This window comes from Mesocricetus auratus, unplaced genomic scaffold, assembly GCF_017639785.1.
Source record: "Mesocricetus auratus isolate SY011 unplaced genomic scaffold, BCM_Maur_2.0 Super-Scaffold_6730, whole genome shotgun sequence".
NCBI classification, from domain to species: domain Eukaryota; kingdom Metazoa; phylum Chordata; class Mammalia; order Rodentia; family Cricetidae; genus Mesocricetus; species Mesocricetus auratus.
Genome location: NW_024429184.1, coordinates 85320445 through 85344868, shown reverse-complemented (window position 1 = coordinate 85344868; position 24424 = coordinate 85320445). Strand labels below are relative to the sequence as shown.

At 40.6% G+C, this 24424-nt stretch overlaps 1 protein-coding gene across 6 annotated transcripts in view; it reads left to right on the top strand.

The window, feature by feature from the left end:
- Positions 1 to 24424, top strand: part of Ccdc68 (coiled-coil domain containing 68) — a 36476-nt gene that overhangs the window by 5905 nt on the left and 6147 nt on the right. For 4 of the 6 annotated variants that reach the window (XM_005074613.4, XM_021229816.2, XM_040741634.1 and 1 more), the window contains 6 exons: positions 9620 to 9744; positions 10819 to 10905; positions 14222 to 14356; positions 15568 to 15693; positions 16162 to 16290; positions 20627 to 20709. In XM_005074613.4, coding sequence (XP_005074670.1) covers positions 9628 to 9744; positions 10819 to 10905; positions 14222 to 14356; positions 15568 to 15693; positions 16162 to 16290; positions 20627 to 20709 — 677 coding nt within the window. In that variant the 5' untranslated portion in view covers positions 9620 to 9627. Of the gene's footprint in view, positions 1 to 9614; positions 9745 to 10818; positions 10906 to 14221; positions 14357 to 15567; positions 15694 to 16161; positions 16291 to 20626; positions 20710 to 24424 lie in introns of all 6 variants that reach the window. The other 2 variants (XM_013116724.3, XM_021229817.2) reach the window with 1 other exon arrangement.

Sequence of the window (24424 nt, the reverse complement as noted above, 5' to 3'; positions counted from 1 at the left end):
GGATCTGTATCCAGTCTGTAAAGCTTCGAAGGGTTCTGTCTCAGATCAGTCAGCTTTATTGCTGCTAGGTGTGACAGGGCACTACACAGTAGATCAAAGCTTCTGACCTTGCAACCAGTAAGCAAGAGAAGATCAGGCTAGGATCCCCACGCTCCCCTTCAAGGGCATACCCACAATGTCTAAAGACCGCCTTATTCTAATGTTATCTACAGGTCCCACTGCATTTCCGGAACTTTGACTAGGTATGCATACATGGGCCACTGCAGAAAAAAACTTCTCTGTGTCAGGTTGATAGAAGTTCAGGTCTATGTGTATTAGCATAATATTTAGAGGGTAATTTGACAAGTCCATGTAGGAAAATAACAAGAGCAATTTCTATCCCAAGGCCTTGGACCACCCCAGCCCTGGGCTTTTGACAAGGATTACAGCACAAGGCATGGAATTCCATTTTGTGGAACAGGCCTTAGAAAGCAGTCATTACCCCATAATGGTCATGCCACTATTACACTGATGAGCTCATTTTTCCTGGCAGATTGGCATTGTAGCACGCAGGATCCAGCTCTGAGTAAGATTATTACTATCTTTTCTCTTCTTGGAGCCTACACAGTACTGTCTGGCCCCATGAAAGGTAGCCAAGAGGAAGAAGGTTTCCTGGTTGGTTTAAGATTGATTTTTCTGTGTTCAGAGGTCATGTATGTGATGTGTTCAGCAACAGGGCCCTACCATGCAGTTATGATGGGTTATGAAGAGCAATGACAATTGACAATAGCAATGACAAGACAAAAGCCTGTTTTGTTTTGGGCCAACCTGACAAATATCAATACTAATTCCATTCAAAATCTATTTGTTTATTTTTAAGTTGTGTTTTGAAATTAGTTTCCTAAACACAGGGCTATCATACAGCCTTAGTTTTGGTTAACTCACTTTCTACTCCCTTCTTTCCTCCTTTCCCAAGCTTCCATTCTTGCATAATCTTTTAACTCTTGGTATTCCCCCATCTTCTTTCATTTCACATGTCTTCTACTCTCCCTTCAACTAGTATTTTAGGTTGGGTTGTGAGAGAGTAGCTCTGTGTGACTTTTAACACCACCTTCCTTCAGGTTAGCACTCCCCTTCTCTCTTTTCCCTGTTCTACACATGAAGAAAATAATCCAGTTAAAGTGAGTTGTGTCTTAATATGAGGGGAGGTGTTTAGTCATACTGTGAATTGATATGCCATGTTTTGTTGGTATCAGTGGAAGGCCTGCCTTTCTCTGAATAGAAATGGAGGAGGAGTGGATGGAGGGTGGGCAGATGGGAGGTTGTGGAAGGGACTAGGAAGAAAAGAAGGAGGGAAAACTGCTGTTGGGATGTAAAGGAAAGAAATTAGGGAAAGAAGAAAAGAAGGAAGGAAGGAAGGAAGGAAGGGAGGGAGGGAGGCGGGGAGGGAGGCAGGGAAGGAGGAAGGGAAGGAGGAAGAAAGGAAGACAGGAAGAAAGGGAGGAAGAAAAGGCAAAGAGAAGAAAGAGAGAAAAAGGAAGGAAGGAGAGAGAAAGGGAAAGAAAGAAAATTGTGGAACTGAACAAAAACTTCTCAAGAGAGAAATGCAAATGGCAAGGAAACACTAAGCCTTCTTAATATCCTCAGCCATCCTCAGCCTCTGATATCCTCAGCTATCAGGGAATGAAAAGGAAAAGTGCTCTAGAACTCTTCTTCCCTCCAGGAAAAATGGCAGTCATCAGGGGTACAAGTATCAATAAGTCCGGCTGTGAATTCTGGGAAAGGGGAACTCATGTGGTATTGGTGGGACCATAAATAAGTGCAGTCACTCTGAAATCAGTCTGGAGGTGTCTCAGAAACCAAGAATAGAACTTCCATGTGACCTGGCGATACCACCCCTAGGCATATACCCAGCAGACTTTGCAACCTAATATAGAGTCACTTGCATTCCATGTTCATAGCTGTTGTACTCACAATAGGTAGGAAATGGGACCAACTAGACGTTCATCAACAGACAGATGGGTCAAAAAGTGGTTTACACATAAATACAATATTAGTTGACTACAAGGAAAAGTGAAATTTGCAAATTGATGCATGGAACTGAAAGAATATTTTGAATTAAATGTTCTCTCACATGTGAATTCTAACTTCAAATGTTTTGCTGTGGGTATTCAACCTGGAGCTCAAATGGAGGCCAGGAAACTAGAAAAGGGACCTTTTGTGTGGGAAAGGGGCAAATTAGGGAGGGAGGATAATAGATAAAAGAGAATACAGGGGGCAGAAAGGCTTAAGCTTGGAGGGGCCTGCAAGAATAAAGTAAGCAATTCCTATTATATAATATATTGTTCTTTTAGCAATACTTTTCTTCCAAAGAAATACCTTATATTTTACATCTAGGAATTTTCTCTAGGACTTACACATAATACAGACTTGTGCATGCATACTGAAGAGTGAGGGTGAACAGAACTAACCTTTTCTGAGAATATCAAAGGGAAATACCTGGACGCAGAGTGTAGGTTCTGCGTTACATGCATGCCTTTGGTGGGCTGTGCTTCATTTTCAGGTAAACCCTGTCACCTGAGGCTTACAGCCAGACACTGGGTGTCACCATTGTGCTGTGTAATGTCACAGAACAGGTGTGCTACTTAATATTCCAGTCATGAGCACTCTCTTCAAGGCTTGAACATGTGTGCCCTGCCCCCTTCCTTCACAACTTGCTCATCCTGCAGGACTTTCCTTCCAACTTACTTTTACAGTTTAGCTTGTATCAAAGCATATAGATGCCCTAATGACCAAAAACAAACAGTATTGTTAGCTCAGAGCCAAAACTCTGAAACCTGAAAACTCAGAAAATGTGGCAAAACCAGCCGGGCTCTTGCTTACAGAACACTGTAATTGACTGGATCACTTTGCCAATAAGAGTCTGCTGTAAGGATGTGTAATCGCTTGGTACAGAAGGTGAAAAACTAGGTTTGGAAAGTGAAAGTCTCTGGGAGGCTAATTCTTCAAGATGAGAACTTGGGAAGAGTAGGTATGGTTCCTGGGGTGGGGTTGGGGCGGGGCAGCAATGGCCACCACTGCTTCCTGCATCTTCCTTGGGGGATTTGTGAGGGGATTTTTCTTTCAAGACTGGGGCAAAATGCAAATGGCGGTTCCATCAACCTGGGGGGACATGCTGCTCTGGGTAGCCAGTGCCAGCTGCTCTGTGCTGTCTGCCATGGTGCCTTCAGAAGCAGCTCAAGCAAATCCCTCCCACCTTGCCCGGAATCTGCTTCTCCAGGTAGCCACCCGTTTTCCACTGTTCCAGACTTTTCTCCGGAGGGGCCCCGCTGGGTCAGCTTCCTTCTTGTTTATTCTGAGCAGCTCTTCCTCTCATCGTGTCTCCCAGTCTGCTTTGCCCTCCCACATATTTATTTACGCCTCTCTCTCTGCCCCCTTGCTGAACTCAGAGTTCTATGTAGCAGTCTTCAGAGGCTAACCCTGTAGACCCAGCTCCTGCCTCAGCAATGTTCAAAAAATCTCCCCTACAAGAAGGAATGAACCAGCAGATAAAGGAAGGAAGTGCCTTTATTAATGTTTCTTGACTACATGTAGCCCTGTGTTAGATTGCTACAGCCACCAGCTGCATGGCTTAAACAGAAATTTCCCGTCTTGGGGTTCGTAAGTTCAGAAGTATGAGAGCCAGATATCTGCAAGTTAGATCTATGTGAGAACATGGGAAGGAGTCTCTTGCAGGCTTCCCTCCAAGCTGCTAGAGACTTGAGGCAAATCGTTGGTGTTTCTTGGCTTGGTGGAAAGATCTTATGGGTGAACCTGTCTTCACACAGCCTTGATCTGATGCGCCCATCTCCAAACCCTCTTACACATAAAGGTATCTACAACTGGAATGAAGGTCGATGCTGCTACTGTGTTATGCCATGTTTACTTAGTAGTGCTATACATATAGCTAACCTATTTCAAAGACAGTCATCAGAGATACTGGGGGCTACGACTTCAGCCTGTACATTTGGAGAGGGATCACAGACAAATCTGTATCAAAGCCTTGTATGAGCTTATTTCATATTCCCTCTGCTCCTCTCCGGTCTTTAAGCAGTGAGGTGGGTTTAATTACATCATCCGGGTCCAGTGGTGTGTTGGTTTATCTCACAGAGAACAATGCACCACAATATGTCTGCATTGCTGTGTAGACTGTAAGCTATTATTAGCATCATCATTTGAATACGTCGAAAAACTGTCGATTCTTTGGTAATAAGGAATGATTGCCGTAATTTGCTAGTTTCAAAATGCCACTCCCCACCCACTCCTCCTCCACCGAAAACAGACTTCCCTTTATAGCCCAGCTGACAGTGTAGACTACTTCCAATATTACCTGATTTTTTTCCCCCAATGGCAACAAAACCACTCAAACTGCTCTTTGGCTTTAATTATGGATAATTGTCTCATATTTTATTTACTCATTTGACAAACATGTGCAAATCATTTATTATGCATTATATGTGCTAAGTGCTTGACAAATATTAACTCAAAAACCACCCCTTGTTGATTTTTTATTATTAAGAGTTAACATTATCTGGATTTTACCAGGAAAGACTGAGGCACTGCACGAAGGGAGAGCACCTATACTGACCATCTACCAGGTTGTGATGAAGCTAGGAGAGCTCCCTCCAAACTTTTTAGCTACAGAACCCTTTTCAGTCACTGGAAGCTCTAGGGAGGCTACTGTGTGGTAAGACAAAGCGATGCTGCTTTGGCTGAGGATGAGAGGCCAGAGCACTGTCTGCCCAGCACCCCTGGCTGCCTTGTTTACAAGGCCCGGTATAGGAAATACCTCCTCTTGGCATGGGGCCACATGGGAGCTGTCTTCAATCCATGCTAGTATAAAACAAATAAAGCCTTTCCTCACTTTAATTAACTGATTGTGTTTTATTTTGAAAATTTTATCTGTCTAATCTACTTCTGGCTGAAATAAAATGCTAACAGGATGATAATGCCATATGGCTGCTTGGACTTTGCTATGTCGCTCCCTGCCTCCTTCCCCTGCCACCCTATCTTGGATTTCTTTATTCCACTTAGGGGCTGTCAGCATAAAGGTTTCCTGAGCCAAAGAGAAATGGAATTTAATTTCATATAGATACTGTTGGATGTAAAGCTTTCAAACCACAGGCGTCTGACCTTTCTCTGTTGTTATGGATGGCTAGTCTTCTGAGGTTATTAGGAATATAAAACAAGATGTGCAGTAACATTGATGCTTGAAGGATTTTCCCCCTTATTTTACACACACACACACACACACACACACACACACACACACACACACATATATATATATATAAATTCAGGTAAAGTTTTATGTAACTTTTACTACTACCATGCAGGGAGGATGGTGGTTTTGAGAGAAAGTGATTAAGGATCACTTATCAGGGATTGAGGTGAAGATATCATTGTTATTAGGAATTAATTGTGAAGAATAAAATATATCATAGTATCTATGCCCTGGGCCCAATGTGATTGTGATATTAGAAAGAATGAAGAAAGCAGGGGGATTTTTTCCCTAACATTCAAGTTTAGTGATGAAATTCATGTACACAATGCATACAATATGAAAAAGGACGTTGAAAATAACTCAGCAACAGTGTGGAGAAGTGAGTTGCAGTGTTGCAGTGGAGGAAAGAACTCGGCCCTAGCTGGGCAGTGGCTTTGCTTGCCTCCAATTGCCCACTGCCACAGCTCCCTTTCCCTGCTGTGCCATGATGCATCGGCAGACTTTTTTTTTTTTTTGTCTTCTGGAAATGGACAGACAGTAACGATTTTAGTTTTGCTTGTTGTGTACTGCTTTTGTGGTAAATGCTCACCTGTGCTGTTGTAGGGCCAAAGTATCAGGGACTATATGCCAGCAACAGCCACAGCTGCGTTATAGCAAAACTTCATATATGGTCACTGCTAGTTACTTTAGTATTGCTGTCACTATAGACAAAGTAAGGACAGAAAGGTCTATTCTGAGATTTCAGTACATCCTGGCGGGAATGTAGAACAGCAGGAGCACTGGGTAGAGGCTCCTGACAGCACGGCAGACCTGATAACAGAGAGTGAGTAGGAAAGGGGGTGATTAATAGCCTTCAGAGAGTCGCTTCTATTCACCTACACCTGCCAGCTATACCTCACTGTCCAAAGCTTCCATAGTCACCCGAAACAGTACCACCAGCCAGAGGAACAGGTGCACAAAACATGAACTTGACTATGTTTCGAATTTCAGGCTACGTTTCTTTTTCTGAATTTCATGCTTACAAATTTCAACTTCACATACATTTCACATTTCATGAGATGATACACTTTTGAATTATTTGGAAGCATTAAAAATATAAGAATAATCTGAGTTTACAGGCTGTGCAGGGAGAGGGGACCAGAAAGAAGGCAAAAGTATAGATTGCTGATCACCTTCTTCAAGTTTCTGAACACATTGCTTACTGTCTCTAAGGGGTTTTATTTTTCTTTGAGCATTCAAATGTTGTGGACCAAGTCCCTAATCCAGGAACAGACTTTGGAGGCTCAAGAGAGGGAAGTACTTCCATGTCGTTCCACACAGTAGACTTGCGGAGTTGATGCTGCCAAATTGAGTTCTCCTGAAACAAAGAGAACGGTTGCTGCCTTCTGAGAGGATTTGCAATAAAATGGAAAATTCTTGGCATGCCCTGTCAATTTCATTGAAGATTAAAGGATAAACTCAGGGCTTTGTGCCTTCCCCGGAGGCAATCTTCTTTCAACGTGGTGTGGGTCAATATAAAAATTCTCTCTGCCTTTTAGCGGCACGGGTCCTTGCTATATTTTAAGCATTTTGTTTCTTTCTAGGGAAGACAGTCTGAATGGGGTGGAAATGTGCTTGCACTCGGGGTGAAAAAGACCAGGGTTTGAGCTTTATCTCTGCTAGTTTTACTGTGATCTTAGGTAAACTGACATCACTGTGGTAGTCCAGATTCCTAATTCATAGAGAAAGTTTAACAATTCTATACTCACATTCTACACATAGAATTTATTGTAGCTTATTTTCTATTGGTTTGTTTTCTCATCCGGGTGACACATTGTCTGAGGTCCAACTTAAAGGAGGGTACATTATCTTGGCCCACAGTTTTGGTGACTGGTGGGAGTTCCAATGCTAGAGTTTCTTGCTTGGAGACCAGACCAGGAAGTGGAGAGCTGTATCAAAAGAGAAGCCTGGCTACAGCATAGCCCAAAGTCATGTAAAGGTTCTGTATCCTTCCAAATCACTGACATCAGCTAAGTGCCACATGCTCACCTGTGGGGGTGAACATTGTAGATTCAAGCCACCTATAGTTGGCCAAACTTTTGAACAAGACATGAATGTGGTTCTCATTCAAACTACATCTTATTCAAACTACATCTTCTCCATCTTTACTGTTTAGCACTCCATAGCAGGTCCTATTATCATCATTTTACCCACAAAAAAAATCCCAGCAAGTGTCTCTAACAGACATACTTCTCTAAAAGGATGTCTTCATTCCTTCAAGTTTAGAAACATAAATGGTTCTTCATGCGTGTGTGCACATGTATGTGCCTGTTCATGTTTGTGTAGGTGCATGGGTGTGTGCATGCGTGTGCATGCAGGTGGAGGTCAGAAGACCTGTTATTTCTCAGATACTGCCCAATTTTTATTTATCTATATATATTTTTTGAGACAGACTTTTTCATTGGCTCAACCCTGGCCAAATAGGCTGGGTTGGTTAGCCTGTGATCTTTAGAGATTTTCTTAGTTCTGAAATGCTGGGGTTACCAAAGAGTGCCAACATGCCTGGCTTTTTCCTTGGATTCAGTGAGGTTGATTTCAGCTTCTCATGTTTGTAATGCAAGCACTTTATCAAATGAGCTACTTCTCAGTATGTGATAAGAATTCTTCACTATAAGCTTTCTCCAGTGAATCTAAAACAAACAAACAAAATCAAAATTACATAAACCTACTGACAGGATTCATCAATTATATTTGGCTGTATGTCTCTTAAGATTATTTTTAAAAACTTCCTTTAAATTTTTTTATTTTATGTGTATGTATGTGCCTATGTGCATGTATAGCACATGTATGCAGATTCCTGTCTGTATGTGTAGCCCATGTAAGCAGATGCCTGGGAAGGCCAGAAGAGGGTGTCAGATTCCCTGGAACTGAAGTCACAGGGGGTTGTGAGCTGCTAATGTAGGTGCTGGAAACCAAATCTAGATCCTTTTCAGAGAAGCAGGTGCTCTAACACTGACCCATTTCCCAGCCCCAGACTCAATCTGTAGAAGACTTAGTTACAAGGATGCCTGAGTATTGAAGCCCCTCAGGCTGTAATGTTCCTCATTAAACTTTTTAATGGTGTTCTTAGATAAGCTTGAGGATTCTTTGAGATCCATTGCTTTGTAGGCAGTTAAAAATGCTACTTTTCCTAAGTCTATCAATTCCTTTGAATTTATTAGCCGACATACCATAAAACCTTTCCATTACTAACTACTTAGTTACTGAAAAAATACAGTTAATATGTTAATGAGGTGACACGCACTTACTATGTCTTTTTCTTTTTTCTGGCTTTGTCCCATGTCCATCCAGTTGTTAGCTCAGCAGCTTTTAGGGGTGGGTGGGGGGAAGATAATGAAGACCATGGCAATAGTAAGTTTTCATTTATTATAAGTTCAAGAATTTAGGATTTTTGATATTATTCAGTTCATCACAGTCATTTATGATGGTTTCCACACTTTATTCAAACAGTATTTGATCACCTGTCATGCTTAGTTTTATGGGCTTTGTGTCCTCAACCTGAATCACCCAAGATTCAGCTTCTCCATAGGAGGATGTGGTATCTAGAGTACACACAGCCTGTTCACCTGGAATGTGACTGTGTACAGTGATCAGAATACCAATCACAGTGTCTGCTCACTCCTCCTCTTTCCCTCTTGTGTGGTTGTGTTCATGTTCTCGGGTGTGTGTGTGTGTGTGTGTGTGTTTGTATGTGTGTATATGCTTCTGTGTGTGTGCATGTGTTTCTGTATGTATGTGTATATATTCCTGTGTGTTTTGTGTGTGTGTGTGTGTATGTGTGTGTGTGTGTGTGTGTGTGTGTGAGTGTATGTGTGAGGGTATGTGTGTGTCTTAGTCAGGATCTCATTCTGAAACTCAGGCAGGTCTAAACTTACTTTGTCAAAGCTGTGAGTTGAAATTTCTCTTCATTCATATTAGCCACCTCTTTTTGAAAAAAATAAGAAAGCATGATATTGTATATTCATTCTGTTCATGTTTTTTAATTGAATCATACAATGTAAATGATATTCCCCAATGACAATCTAATTACCAATCTCATTCAAGTGCATTTGTATTTTTTCATATTTCCTTTCCATTAGAGGGTCTTTTGATAAACAGACCTTATCAAGGTTCTCTAGGATCTGCACACACAGTTTGATTATGGCTATATTTCTAGTTCCACGGACATTTACTGAGCATGTACATTGCACTGTAACATAAAGTGAATAAAACAGGGCCCTGCTCAAGAGATTCTTCAGTTTAAGATGATACTAAAAATTTGATAGTAAAGCTTTGATTGTGACAAAACTCCTTTATGCTGTGTTGCTGAGCTGATGATTTATGTTTTCCTGAGGTCAGAACTCACAATGACAACTGTAACGGTGACCACAGAAGTCCCCCCAAGAGGTAAGACAGAAGGCAACTCTGTCTCGTATGGACCGTCGTCAGCTCACATTATTGAAGAAACTGAGTATGTGAAAAAGGTATGAGGGCATATCACAGTTTTTATTTTTTTATGATGAGCACCAGTACGCATCAGTGGGCTTTGTGTCCTCATTCATGCAATGCATGGAAAGGGGCGAACCTCACTTGACTTAGGACAGCTGACAACTTATATTTAAACATGGCTAGTCATTTCTTCTTTAGAATATAAACCTGTGCCTGCATGGGAAGTAAAATGATTTTCTCCACTCGGTAGAACTGAGTAATGGCCAGGACGGTTCAGTACACCTATCAGCATTTAATTCACACCCCACCACTCGCTGCTGGATTTCCTGCTGTTTTATGACCTTCCCTGGTGGTTTCCTGAATGTGGATGCTGTGCTCCCAAGTAGATGTTTATGTTTCCTGCTGATTCTAGCTCTCTTTCCTCACCTGGTCCCTAAGTGCTAGCTAATGCCAGTGACTACTCTGCAAGTGATGTCATTAATAATGTAACTTATGAGAAATCTACCAGGAAAAGAGCTAAGAAAGGATACTTACGTAAACTGTAATAATAGATGAAAAAGTTCTGTCCAGATCAGCTAATTAAATTATCTGGAGCTGTCTAGTAATTCAGCAGGTCAGCAAGACTGGAACTCAAAATTCATGCATAAATTTGTATGATCATTTCTTAGGGATTCTCTGTCATAATTATTTTGTAGTAATTAATATGTAGTAATTATTTTGTAGTAATTACTATATGATTTTTGTAGTGATTAATAAGTAGTAATTGTCTTTTAGTAATTACTAAACACTAAATTAGTGCTAAATTATAGATAAAAGTGAACAAAATGCACAGTTTTAAAGTACTAAGTACTAAATTGTTTTGTAGTATATATTATTTAATTTTCTTTGTCACATTTTAGGTTTATCTGAAAAAGAGATATAAAACAAAAACACTTATTTTCATTAACCTAAATGATATTAACTTAAATATAATTTAGGTTGGAGACTAATATTTAAATGTGACATCTGGATATATACCTAAATAAAGTGCACTGTAACTGGTATACAGAAAGAAAAATTCATCTAGAATTAAATGTCTTATAAAAAAATTAACCATTTTTTTCTTCCAGATTCGAACTACCCTGGAAAAGGTCCGAAATCACATGTTTAAAGATGAAGAAGAACATAGCAATGCAAATTACAAACTACATGCAGAGGTAATAAATGCACCAAGATTCATTCTTTGCATTATTTCAGATAATTAACATAAAGTCATATAGATTTCTTATTCAATCAACTTTCCTGCCCACTATTATTTATTGAAGATGAATAGTAAAATATTTCATGGATGTCTAACATCTAAAGATTTATATATGACGTGTTAACTAGGGATGCTATTAGAAGATTCAGATCAGAATGGCCAGAACTTGCTGGGACATTGAAGACAGAACATAATAATAAAGTAGATAGGAAGACACCAGACCAAGGGGAACACATGGTAGCAATACTTATCAGAGACATAGGTAAAAGTTTGCAAGTGCACTTGCAATACAGCAACTGATGGTTTGAATTGAGTGATGGTTTTGCTGATCAATATGCTTAAGCACCTTGCCCTAATTTCAGTAGCATCTTCATGTACTTAAGTCTCTTTTAGCTCAAACTATACCAAATTAAATACCATTAGAGCCAAAAGCACCTATCTCATTAGCATTACTGACTCTAAACCTTGGTCACACATCACAAGAGAAGGTAGTATGTGCTACATAAATACAGTCTCCTTATATCATCCTCAACTTCCCATATAACATGACTAGTGCTAGAGACTTTCTCAACTGCTCCAAAGCTGGGCAGAGACAGAGAGAGAGAGAGAGAGAGAGAGAGAGAGAGAGAGAGAGAGAGAGAGAGAGAGAGAGAGAGAGAGAGAGAGAGAGAGAGAGAGAGAAAGAGAGAGGCAGAGACAGAGACAGAGACAGAGATTGTCTTGATGTGTGGCAGAGAAGATTAAGTTAAAAATCATTTTGGCCACATGGAGCTGACTTCTAGAACTCCATTGGTGGTTAGGCATGGTCCTAGATTTGAGAGCACAGATCTGGATTAGATGGATTCAGTAACATTTAACAGGCTATTGTCTTGGTAAAGTCTTGAAACTAGATCTGGGTTTGGATCTTGAGCAGGAGGAAAAGAGTTCAAGACCTGCTTGATTGATACAGCAAAACTGTATCTCCAGAATAAATAATAAAATGCAGTAGTTTTGAAAGTGGCGAGGATTGAAAGAATGTGACAGATGATCTAAAGGCATAGTGATGAATTTCCCAAAGCTTGGGTCTTTGGAACAAGAACCATCATGGAGGTTGAAATGAATAGTGGAGAATTAGGAGGAAAAGCCATAAAGTATAGAATCCCAGAGGGTGGGTAGAAAGAGTAACTGTCCAGTGTTGTCCATAGGCCTTGTAAACTGAGAACTGGCCAATGTCCACTGGAAACATTGAAGTGGATTTATTTTTGCTTACCTTGCTAGCAGTATCCATACATGGATGAATAGAACACAGTGTTGCTATGATGTAGGGTCTTGATACCATGTCAATTGTGGGCTGCTGGTCTGACAGCAGCATCTCCATAAGCTTATTAGGTTTGTATTGTCTAGGCCTCCACCCAGACCTCCTAACTCAGAAACTACAGCTCTTTACCGTTTGCTGACACCCATGAGAGCACTGATCTAATTATTTACAACTATCAACCACAACCAGTAATCTACCCTCAGCAAGAGTCTGTCTGTCAATTATTCTTTAGTAAATATCCATGGTTATGGAAGGTGTGGTCTGGACCACACACACACACACACACACACACACCCGAGGGTGTACTGTGTATATGCTATGCACTTTAATGCTTTGGCTTGGTTTGTTTGTTTTTGTTTTTTGTTTGTTTGAATTGGCTAATATGGATATGGCTCTGTAGACCAAGCTGGCCTCAAAGTCACAGAGATCCTCCTGCCTCTGCCTCCCAAGTGCTGGAATTAAATGCATGCACCACCATTGACCAACTTAAAGTTTTTATTTCTGAACTATAGATAGTTTATTGTAGTAGAAAAATTGTAAGTTTGGTTGTTAAGCAATCTTAGACTCTAAATCTGGTTTCCAGGTTATTTATGTAGGTGTAACTTTGGTGTCCTAGTTAGCTTTAAGTATCAATTTGACTCTGCTTGGAGTCATCTGAGAAAGGAAAGTTACCTGGAGGATTGTCCTGACCAGATTTGCCTGTATGGGATTGCCTTGGTGGTTATTATGGGATTGCCTTGGTGGTTATTATGGGATTGCCTTGGTGGTTATTAGATGTAGCAAGTCCCAGGCTGGGGTGTGTGGAATCATTTCCTTAGCAGGTGGCGTTGGGTTGTATAAGAAAGCTAACTATGCGTGGGTGTGTGAATGAGTCAGCATGTGGTGGTATTCATGCTTTCAAGCTCCCACAACAGACCCTTCACTGACATCTCTCAATAATGCGCCTGAAAGTTTACACAGATAAATTCTTACATCTCCCAAATTGCTTTTGATCAGTGTGACTTTTTTCCCAGCAGCAAAAAATCAAACCGGAACAACTTAATTGGTGAAACTCTAATTTTAACTTTTCCCACTTCTCTAAAGAGTATAATGCTTTCTTCTTTCTGAAGCATCCAGGCAAAGAAGCATGTATAACATTGGAGCAGACAGGGTACATAAGAGGTGCTTAGCAAGTAGACATTGTTATCAAAACTGTGGGGGTGTGTGGAGTTACATGATAGTGTCACTCCATGAAACAAGGTCAAAGAGCGGACAGTGCAGATGGTCATCAAGAAGTTGTATATTGAGCTCTTGTACTTAACTTGCATAAACATGGACCCTGCTCCTTAGTTTCCATGTCTGAAACTGGTGGGCTGAGATGTTCTTTACTTTCCTAATCACCTCCACATGGCTATGAGTCTTTGTAGATTTATGTTCCACGCATTTTCAGGGAGCGTGACTTTGCCCAGGATTACATTGCAGTGGAGCTCTAGTCTGACATTTCTGATTAGAAATTTAATATGAAATGATGGCAAGGAAACACCGTTAACACTGAATGTTAGCAGGTCCAACTCTGTTTAAGCAAAATATTTTTATAGGTGTGATTTTAATTAATCCAGTTTCATGGTTAGTGTTTGGTATGCGCAATACCTTTAATAATGTATTTAAAGCTGTAAGAAATATAAAAGGCATAAGGGATGTTTATTCTCCCAAGACTCTTTAAATTCAGCAGACATGGAAGCTGGCTCCTTTGTCTATAATTGATCATCAAAATTTGAGTTTAAAGAGTTGCTTTTGCTGGTTTGAATCCTCTTTTACTCATGTAGTGAATGATAATCAGACTTGCCAATGTTCATAGTGGCCTTGTTGGAGGATGTGTGTCACTGTGGGGACAGGTTTTGAGGGTTCCTTAAGCATAAGTTATGCCCAGTGTGGCACACAGTGTCCTGATGTAGAACTCGCAGCTCCTTCTGATTTCTGTCTTTGTTCATTGCAGCAATCTGGAAACTTTCGGAATGGCTCAGATTCCACAACAGACCCCAACTCTTTGGATTTGCTCATGGAAAACATGAGAAGAAAAGACCAGCAGCTTCTAGAAATGAACAGGGAGAATGAAATGCTGAAAATAAAGGTATAACTGCTAAGAGCTCATAAGTAATTAGCATTCATCAAGATACCCACTCATACCCAGAAAGTCAGAAATATGGGCCAAAATGTTGGAATGTTGTACAAATTAAGTCTTACTGTTTTATTTTGGAGACTACTTTTAGTATTAAAGAAATCTTTTGAAGGTCTGTGGGGATAAATTTTGAATTATGCAAAGGTAGCAAGTTCTCAAAGTTTCCTGTGTGATACCAAACTGCAGCTAACAATGCTATAATGTATAATTACACATCTATTAAGGGAAGAGATCTTAGGCTAACTGCTTTTACCATAATGCATTTTTAAAATATTTTGCATCGGTAAGAAATATTAGAGCTAGGGAGATACCTTAGTCAGCTAAGTGCTTCTTCTTCAAGCAGGAAAGCCTGAATTTGAGTTCAGCACCAACTCCAAAAGCTATGCATGGAGGTGTGTGTTTCTCAGGAGGTAGAGGCAGGAGGATCCCTGGGGCTACTACCACACATCATAGTCTAATATGTGAGATTTAGTACATACTTCATCTTAAAGGGGAAAACAAGACAATAGAACTCCAAGGTTGCCTTCTGACTTCCCTATGTACTGTGCATCTGCACCCACACATATGTGTATTGGAAACATGGACACATACCCCCAAATCCAAATGCTGGTTCCAACCTTTATTATCAAATGCATCATTAACTGTTTAATTAATCTATTGTTGAGTGCTTTACATTTCTCCATTGGGGTTCACTTTATGTGTAGCCTCACAATGATTATCTTGGTATGTAAATCTCAATGGCCACCCTTGATCACTTCCTTAGGTTATATCCTTGGAAGATGGGCACTTGAACTTCATTGCTCTTACTACTCCAATCTTGTCCCACTTCTATTTCACAGAGCTGTATTTATTAGTATGTAGTGAACATTGGTGATAAGAGGATTGCACCTATGTGTACTGACAGACAGGATGGCATCTACCTATGCAAAGCACTTGTGTGCATAGCACCAGGGTTTGGCTGCACCATAGCAGACGCCCTACGAGAGACTTCTGTATTTGACACTTTTCTCTTACTAAACACCAGCAACTTCTCTCCTATTAATTATCTATAAGGATGCAAATTGTAATTAGGTACTGCTTTTAATTGACGATAAAACTGTTCTGCTTTTAACTATTTTTATTCTGTAATATCTAACATGCAGGTTGACTTTTACTTTTCCTAGCTGGAAGCTTCCCGAGAAGCAGGAGCAGCAGCTTTGAGAAATGTGGCCCAGAGATTATTTGAAAACTACCAAATGCATTCTGAAGACATGAAGAAAAAGCAGGAGGACAGTAAACGCTTACTCCAGGTACTAGCCCCAGCTGTAGCTCATGAGCTGGAGAAGTCAGCTCCACACAGCCATGTGTGGCTTGGTGCTACACTGCATGAATGGTGCTATTTACAGGAACAGGTATACATGTGCTTACATTAGGGTCTCAGCCCTAACCTGAGTGACTTGCCAAGAAGGTACACCTGGTATTTTCAGGGGCAGATACATACTCATTTTTTTTCAACTGAGACACATATGCAGATGTTCTGCTGTTGAAGTCAGCTGATGTCCCCTCCCTAATAAGGACACTTCTTTCATGTGGCTGACCTTTACACTGACTTATGTATTTAATAAGCAACCTTGGGATACAGTGGGGGCAAGTACACTGCTTTTAGGATGCTTTCTGAAAAGAAAGAAAACACTTTTAATGTAATATACAAGATGCTGTATTTTGTTCTAGATAACTATTAAAACCAAAAGTCTAGCAAATTTTTTTTCTGACCACAGATCAACAGTCTTGAAAAAGAGCAGATGTTAAAGCAACGTGCTGAAAATCTGAGTCAACTTTCAGAAAAACTTGAAGAAAAACATGGTCAAATCATAGGACTAGAGAACCGTGTACAGAGGATGGAAAACGTAAGTGCCTGGAAAAGCAAAGACTTTCCACCATGACAGTGTCATATCAGGGGAAGTAGAATGACATTAATTGGAAGTCTTTCTTGGCATGTGGATTTGTGTGTGTAGGGGATCGATGCACGATTCTGCTTTTTACAATACTGCTATTCCCCCTAGACATTTCATGGGACCTGTTCTGTAGCTATTGGCTTTCCAGGTTTCTCCTTGTAGTCCATGTGTGTATTTAGTGGTCTGTGAAAGAAATAATGGGTTAGGTCACAAAGCAATCCTGTTAGGAACAATAACAGAGTGAATCCCTGTAATCTAGCATTTATCAGCCCAATAACAAACAAATTAGAGTTTAATAAATCTAGGTACATTAGAATCAGTGTAGTATCTTTTTTAAAGCAGTTCATGACTGCTTGGGGTTTATAAGAAACAGTGGTTACAAAATGTGCAATAAAATTGTGACTATTAGAACTCTCAAAAGGTTTGCTTAGGGAAGAACAGTGGAGAGCAAAACTGTGAAAGCCTCATGGAATAGCTTCCAGTGGTTAGCACTCCAAATACCAACACAAATAACATAAATTTAAGTATGTGTCTTCAAATTCAGAATTCAGACAAAATAAATAACATAATCTTTTTCTGTAAAAACAAATGGGAATCTCAGAAACTAAATTGAGATAGGATAAGAACATAGTCTTAGGGTTCTAGTAAATTATGTCTCCTTCATCGCCATCTCATTGTATTCCTTGATTGGCCCCTAGTCTATTCAGCCTCTACTTGTTTGAGTTTTCTGAGGTCTTTGCCACTAGAGAACTTCCACTTACTGGGTGTAACCTTTCAGAACTATGCTCTGACCAAAATAAGTTGAATTAGTTTTAAAATATTTCCCAATAATATAAAATTCGATAACACTGTGACTGTTAAGTCTATAGTCCAAATGAAGGTCATGTGGCATATGACATGAGCAACAAACATAACAGGACCTAATATGAACACAAATATAACAGGGCCTAATGATAGCATTCACCTACATCTTTATTTTGCCGTGGGCCACTGTTGTCATTCCCAGAATCACTGAATCCCTTGGAAGCATGCCAGTTCAGGAGTTTTGGAAAAGCTGTAGTATTTGTTGAGTGCCTGATAATGTTATAATATTTTATATTGTAGTAGATGGTTTGAGGGACTAATATACCACAGTGCATATTTTCATTGAGGGAAGGAAGATAGTTCTGTACAGCAAATAGAATTATGTAATCAAACAACTGATTAACCAGCTTGAAATGGGAGAGCAGAATTGAGATCACCACCTCTAAAACCCAGAGCAAGGTTAATAGCCACCTGTGGGTTTAAGAAACGTAACAAGAGGACAGTGGAAGAAAGTCCCTTTTCTAGCAACTCTAGGAGTTCAGTTGTAGGCATGAGCTCTTATCAGACTCTTGGGTGTGTTTATTCTACTGTTATTTCAAGATATTTGAGTACTCACCATGTGATGCCCACAGCTGGGCATGGGATATATATTAATATTTGTGAATGAACTAGAAATAATCACTATTTATGATAATTAAAATGTTTGTAACTGGATTGTGCTGAGTGTAAGGAACTTTGCAGATTTCCCATTTTAATTCTCCTAAGGGTCCTAAGAACAGTGTGACCAAGAGTGTTGACATTGGCTGTAATTGTGACTCTCTTTCAGAGCTCTGTGACACAGTGAGGAGATAGGATACCATGCTCATCAAGGGCATGAGACAACCTTCCCAGGTTTATTCTATAAAACCTATTCAGGAATAGCTAAGGGAGCCTGTTGGGGTCTCTCTGGTTAGTGGAGTGAATGATGATAGAATAGAGGAGCAATGTGCAAGGCTGTTGTTTCAGAACACATTTAGCGTAACGTTATTTCATATTTTCCAAACAAGTGTGGAAATAAGTAAAATAAGCAGCGAAGCTTGGTGACACCTTCTTGGGCTCAGGAGATAATGAGGAAGCAGGCTGTTGGACATTTCCTGGGTGGGGAACATTGGAATAAAGAAGAGAGCGCTGAGCCTTCTGCACTAGTGGGGGCAGATGGAAGTTCAAAATGGAAGTGAAGATGAATAGCACACCTCCCTGGAAAGGCTGAGAAACACTGCTTTGGCCATGGCTGCTCCCCGAGAAGCATTCATTTGCTACTCACTTGAGCAAGGCCTTGCTCCAGTAAATAGCCATTAGTGCTGTGAGGTCTGGTAATGAAGACATTACTTAAAACCCCCGCCATCTGTCCCCCTTTAATCAGGAATGCGGCGAGAATGAATTCCGAACACACAGCAAGAAGCTAGCAGAAACGCCCTGTAAGAGCATTTTAGCATGGCATATGTTCCTTTTGCCAGCAGTGCGATTCTGTTGGTTCACATTTGCTTGCCAGTGTCATTGATTTGGCCCCTCCACAATCTAAGGGCTCAAAAGCACTTCAGAGACCACCTACTTCATCATCGATGTTTTATAAACAAGAACAGAGAGCAAACAAGAAACCTTTCCATAATCTCCATTTCTACTTATGATCCTCCCTATTACACCCATCTGTTTTATAATGTGGGATAAAGAATGTGCTCTGGGGCCAGTTAAATGGCTTAGCAGGTAATTCTCAGAGGGAAATCTTGAACTCTCAGAGACAAATCATACCCATAGTGGGGTGTTATGCACTTGACGAAGGCACTGGGAAGAAGTGTGTGCTAGGCAAGTGATATTTCACACGTTTCCAAAGAAGGGTCCATGAAGAGCCATGGCATATGCAAGAACCTGGCTACGGCAAAACACATTCTTGTTAGTTGCCCTGTCTCTGACCCTGATTGCGAGCATTCATTAATCAAGAGAAAGTGTGCATGTTCTCTGCAACCCACAAGTTCATAATACATAGCCTGTGATAGTGTTTCCTTGAGAGTGCAGGCATCAAGATCAGCCTCAAGGTATATCCACGATCTCTCTGGAATTATTTGCAGACACTTGAGGCTAACACGGAAAGGGTTAATATGGAATCATTTCTATGAGGCAAGATTGCTCTGAGACAATTACTTAAATAAGGTAGCATAATTAAGAGTAGCAACTCACACAGGATATGAAGTAATTGGTACCTTTAAATTACTGTGTATTGAAGTCCAACTATCTGCCAGGGAAGCAAGTAGGCTTCTCGTCCTATACCAGTTGTCTCCACTCCATTTATTTCATCTTAACTTAGGGATATCCATAAAGTTAAAAATATGACTCATATAAATAGATAATACATTTTAGAAATCAATTTACTACTAATTGTGGAGCCAGTATGATAATAAAGTTAGTTTTTATAAGGCATTTATAAGCATTGAGTGTTGGGGGGGTCATAGGAATGGACAGAATATAGACTTGTATTACCGGTCTAGGTAGATTGAATTAATATTCTTTAAGACAATTACACTATAACCTTTAGGGTTAAACAGCATTGGGCATGCTTTGAAACATTTCTATCAGTTCTGCCCACACTGTCAATACCATTTTTGCCTCTCTGCAGACTTTCCTGTTTCCCCCCAACTTGGCTCCAATCAGCAACTCAAACTCTGCTTACCCAAGCTTGGCCTTTTGTGGACTTGTCAGTTTTCCCTTGGGGTGAGCAGTTGGGTTTAATAATTAAATCACCTCACTTTAAAAGATACTCTTTCTCAGTCTTATAGTTTCTCCTGGTTCCTCATTAGGAAGTAGCTTTAACATTTGTGGCCTCGAGCCCTCATTAAGCGTCCATTTACCTGTTTACTACATAGCGACAGATGCTGTGAGAGCAGGTGGAAACATCACAGTGTGTGCAGTGGTGTCCTTGGATACCAACAACTCTCCTAATGTGGTGAAGAGGCAGGTGCAGGGGTAAGGGAATTCACATCAGGCGAGGCCACGCAGGCTTCTTACTCCAGATGGCACGGGCAAGGTGGGTGGGCGAGGTTGCACTGCAAGGGCTCCATTTTGGCAGTGGGCTGGAGAAGGAGCAAGCTTTGTCATTCAAGATAAATGAGGGAGTTATGAAGATATCTGCTTATTTTGAGACACAATCTCATGCAGCCCAGGCTGACCTTGAACTCCTGATCCACCTGTCTCCACCTCCAAAGTGCAAAGATTAACCACTCGCACCACCACGCCCATGTTAAACAATACTCATGGCACAACTCTGATTTCCTTTTAAAACACAGAGAACATTGCCTGGCCAGGTTTCCCAGTGGCACATTGTATTTGCTTGGATGAGATGAGCTCCCAGATACAGACTGTATTTCTAGTATCACAAGACATAGCTATTGTGAACAGTTTGCAAGCACACACACATACACACAAACAAAAGCTGTATCTTGTTTTCTCCTAGGAAAAGAAAACACTCCTAGAGAGAAAATTGTGTTTGGAAAGCAAGCTGCTGCAACTCAAGTCCAATGATGCACAATCGAAAAGGTTTGAAAGTTGACCTCCTAAAAAGCAGTTTCTGACAGCTTCCTGTTCACGGGTGTGCCGGGCTGTAGGCAGGTGGGATTTATACATCTAGAGGGAGCAGGTAAAGTAGGGCAGATTCAGGCAGAAGGGATATCAAATACCTAGAATTAACAGACCTGCATTCTATTTCTTACCTGTGAGTGATCAGGGGCCAGGGTCTTAGAGACCCACTTGGGGAGTTTATTCTTCTGAAGAGTGAATCTGTTGCTTCTCCATCTACTCAAAGATGTTGGAGGTATCTTTATGCTTTTATCTTTGTGAATGGGTCTCTTCAACAGTCTGTATCAAACTGGCCAGTCATCAAGTGAAACTATGATAGACTGGCACTCTTCAAATTTCATAGAAAATGAAAGAAAAACTATGAAAAGCAGTCATAGTTTGTTGTGCCTTGTTTTCATAGTCATAGTTTTCAATCTGTTACGTCCCAGTCTTTACTCATGAGGCTTATGGTCATCATAGCAGCTGTCCTGCTCAGTTGCTACCAGGAAATCCTCTGGAATGTTAGGTTCTGGCTCATATAACATTTCTCTAGATTTTTCTTTTCCTTTTGATTCTAAGCTTGGCTGTGGATCACTGCATCTGCTTCCATCAGTTACTGGATGCAGGTTCTATGATGACAATTAGGGCTGTCACTAATCTGATTAAAGGGGAAGGCCCTTTCAGATATCCCCTCCACTAGTGCCAGGAGTCTTAGCTGGGTTCATTCTTGTGGATTCTGAGAATTTCTCTAACACTGGGTTTCCCCCTAGCCCCATAATGACTCCCTCTATCAGGATATCTCTTTCATTGCTTTCCCCTCTATTCCTCCCCCAACTCAGCCTTCTCAATCTATGTTTTCAGGCAGTATTTTGAGCCTCTGAGGGACAGATTTTCATTGTCCTTTATTTGTATTATCATATAGTCACAGACATCCATATTCCTTGACTTCCACTATTTCTCATCCCTTTACTATTATATCTATATTTTCATCTCTTTCGTTATACTTTGTGCTTTTTGTCTGGCTGGTAACTATGCATTTTTGACCACTTATGACAATGACCATAAAAGGCAGAAATTTAAATTTGAATAATCTGTCATGCTAATTTGTTATTTTTCCTATCTTCCTCCCTGTGAGTAAATATAGAATCCAAGAGATCAGATATATGATACCTGTGTATCACTGTTCATCTTGATAAAGAAGGATTTCAGAGAGCAGCTCAGCCCTGGCATCACCTACAGTCACTAGATAAGTTTATTTTTGGCTTTTCTCTTTTTTCTTCTTTCTCTTTCTTTTCTCCTTTTGCCCTTAAATATAAAGATCAATGGACTTACACAATTTTCCTTCCTTTAAGAGTCTAGGTAGTCTGTGTTTGATAATTTCCTTTAAAAATCAAATAACAAACAAACAAAAACAACAATAAGTGTCTTGTCTGCCATATATGAGCACTCTATATGAAATTCTCAAAATATTCTTGTGGAGGTTTTGAAAAATTCTTGGGAAAGTGAGTGCTCTGTGTTTCCAGAAAAGTAACTGAACATCCAGTCTTATTCCATTTTCAAGTTGTAGACATCACAAACACTTACCTTCCTTCCTTCTTGCTGAGTTGTGAGAAGAGGCATTGTTCACTTTACTGAGTGACAGAAAGAGTGAAATCAGTATGAATTGGACTCTTAAATTGAAGCCATAAAAGCTTGGTAAATGCACCACTAATATGAGCTATTTCTTTTAGTCTGAGGTTAGATAGACATAAGAAAAGTATAGAGAAGAGCAGATCTATTTTCTTAAAAGTAGCATTAACTTCATATTGTTGTTGCTATCATCTTGTGTAAATTATTTTGCAGTTAACAGTACAACTACCTTTGCATTAATGTAATTCTTTCTTGTGGTTTTTCAAGGACAGACTCTGTACTCCTAAGTGCCTAGCTCCTTACAAGATGTCACGCTGTTTGGCTTCAGTACTCCCATACATAGCAGAGCCTTGCATGCTGCCATGGAGGGCTTTGATACCTGTTCTTTCATTTCTGGAAACTTCTCATAGCCTCTCGGTCTAGTTTCCTTACTCCCCTGAGTGGCAATAAAGAAGCCGCCATGGAAGAATGCTGCTTACTGGCTTGCTCTTCATGGTTTGCCCCACCTGCTTTCTCCTATCACTCAGGACAACCTGCCTAGGGATGGCACTGTCCTAACATTCTGGGCCCTCCCACATTAACCATTTATCAAGAAAACACCCCACAGGCTTGCCTACGGGTCAGTCTTATGGAGGCACTTTGTCAATTTCATTTCTTCTGCACATATGACCCTACCTCGGGTCAAGTTTATAAAACCCTAAGGCATACACATGTGTGATAAAGCCCTTTGTCTTAACAGAGCACCCAGACATCTGGCTCCTTACTGCCCAGAGGAAACCCAATTCTGACCACCAACTAGGCCATTGTTACTTGTTTTCTTCTTTTTCCTTCTTCACTGGAGGAATTTTTAAATTTTAACATTAGCTTCTGTATTAGCTGGGTTGGTCCTCTGACCCAGAACTGGGCTTTCTGAGGCTGTCCTTTGGTTGAGACTCCCCATCCTCCCATTCCCTGAATTTCCTCAACATCTCTTCCTCCCAGCAATCTGTGCATCACAGGACATCTCAGTCGCCCAGCTTGTCTGGCCCCAGTCTCCCTGAAAGCCAATGGTTGCTAACTCTCTGGGTTTTGACTCCTCTCATTCTTTTGAAGACCTCCAGAGTCCACAGCCTTTGGTGGGTGTCTGAGTTCCCCACCTCTTCCTTTGGCATGTAAACCTTTCTCTGGGTGTCATGAAATGTCCTCACAAGCTTCCTTTGCCCTGTCAAGGAGGCTGCCTCATGCTAAAGGCCAGAGAGAACTAAAATCTGATGTTGCTGTGCACTCGTGCAGTGGCAGCCGCTGCTTGAACATAAATTTTAGAAATGATGAGATGTCTGGAAGGTCATAGTCTGGTCTGTTCTAATCTTAGAAGCACAAACATCTCCATGAAGAGCAGATATACACACATTTCTTTTTTCTTTTTTCTTTTCCATCTGCATCTACCTCTAGAGTGCTGGGATTAAAGGCGTGCACCACACTGCCTGGCATTAATAATAATCTCATTTTTTTGGTACAAGGTTTCTCTATAGCTTTGAAGACTGTACTGGAACTTTCTCTATAGACCAGGCAGGCCTCTACCTCACAGAGATTCATCTCTCTCTGCCTCTTTTTTTTAATTAATTTTTTTTATTTTTAAGTTTAAATTTAGATTAGAAACATGGTTGGTTCAATCCACACATTTCTTTTGCAATACTTCTGCCCATGAACATGTAAAGAAAAACCAGATTGACTATACATTTAGGTGCTGATATTTCCCACGGCCTTGCAAGGTTTGCATTTCTGCTGGGAACTGGGTCTTTTAAAGGACTGCGTTACAGAAACAGGGGCCCTTGTTTCCCTCTCTGTGTGACAAGTAGGCTGGGCTCTTGAGCTTTTAGCCATTTGTCAGTCTCAGCCTCCATGGCTGTGGAAACTCTGGGATTACACATGCTTGCTACCATACACAGTTCTAGATGGCTCCAGGGAATCCAAACTCAGGTCCTTTATGCCTGTAGGGCAAGCACTTTTAACCACTAAGCCATTTCCCTACCCAGAAGCAGCTTTTAACCTGAATACATATCTTATTCAAGTTCATATGCAAGCAGAG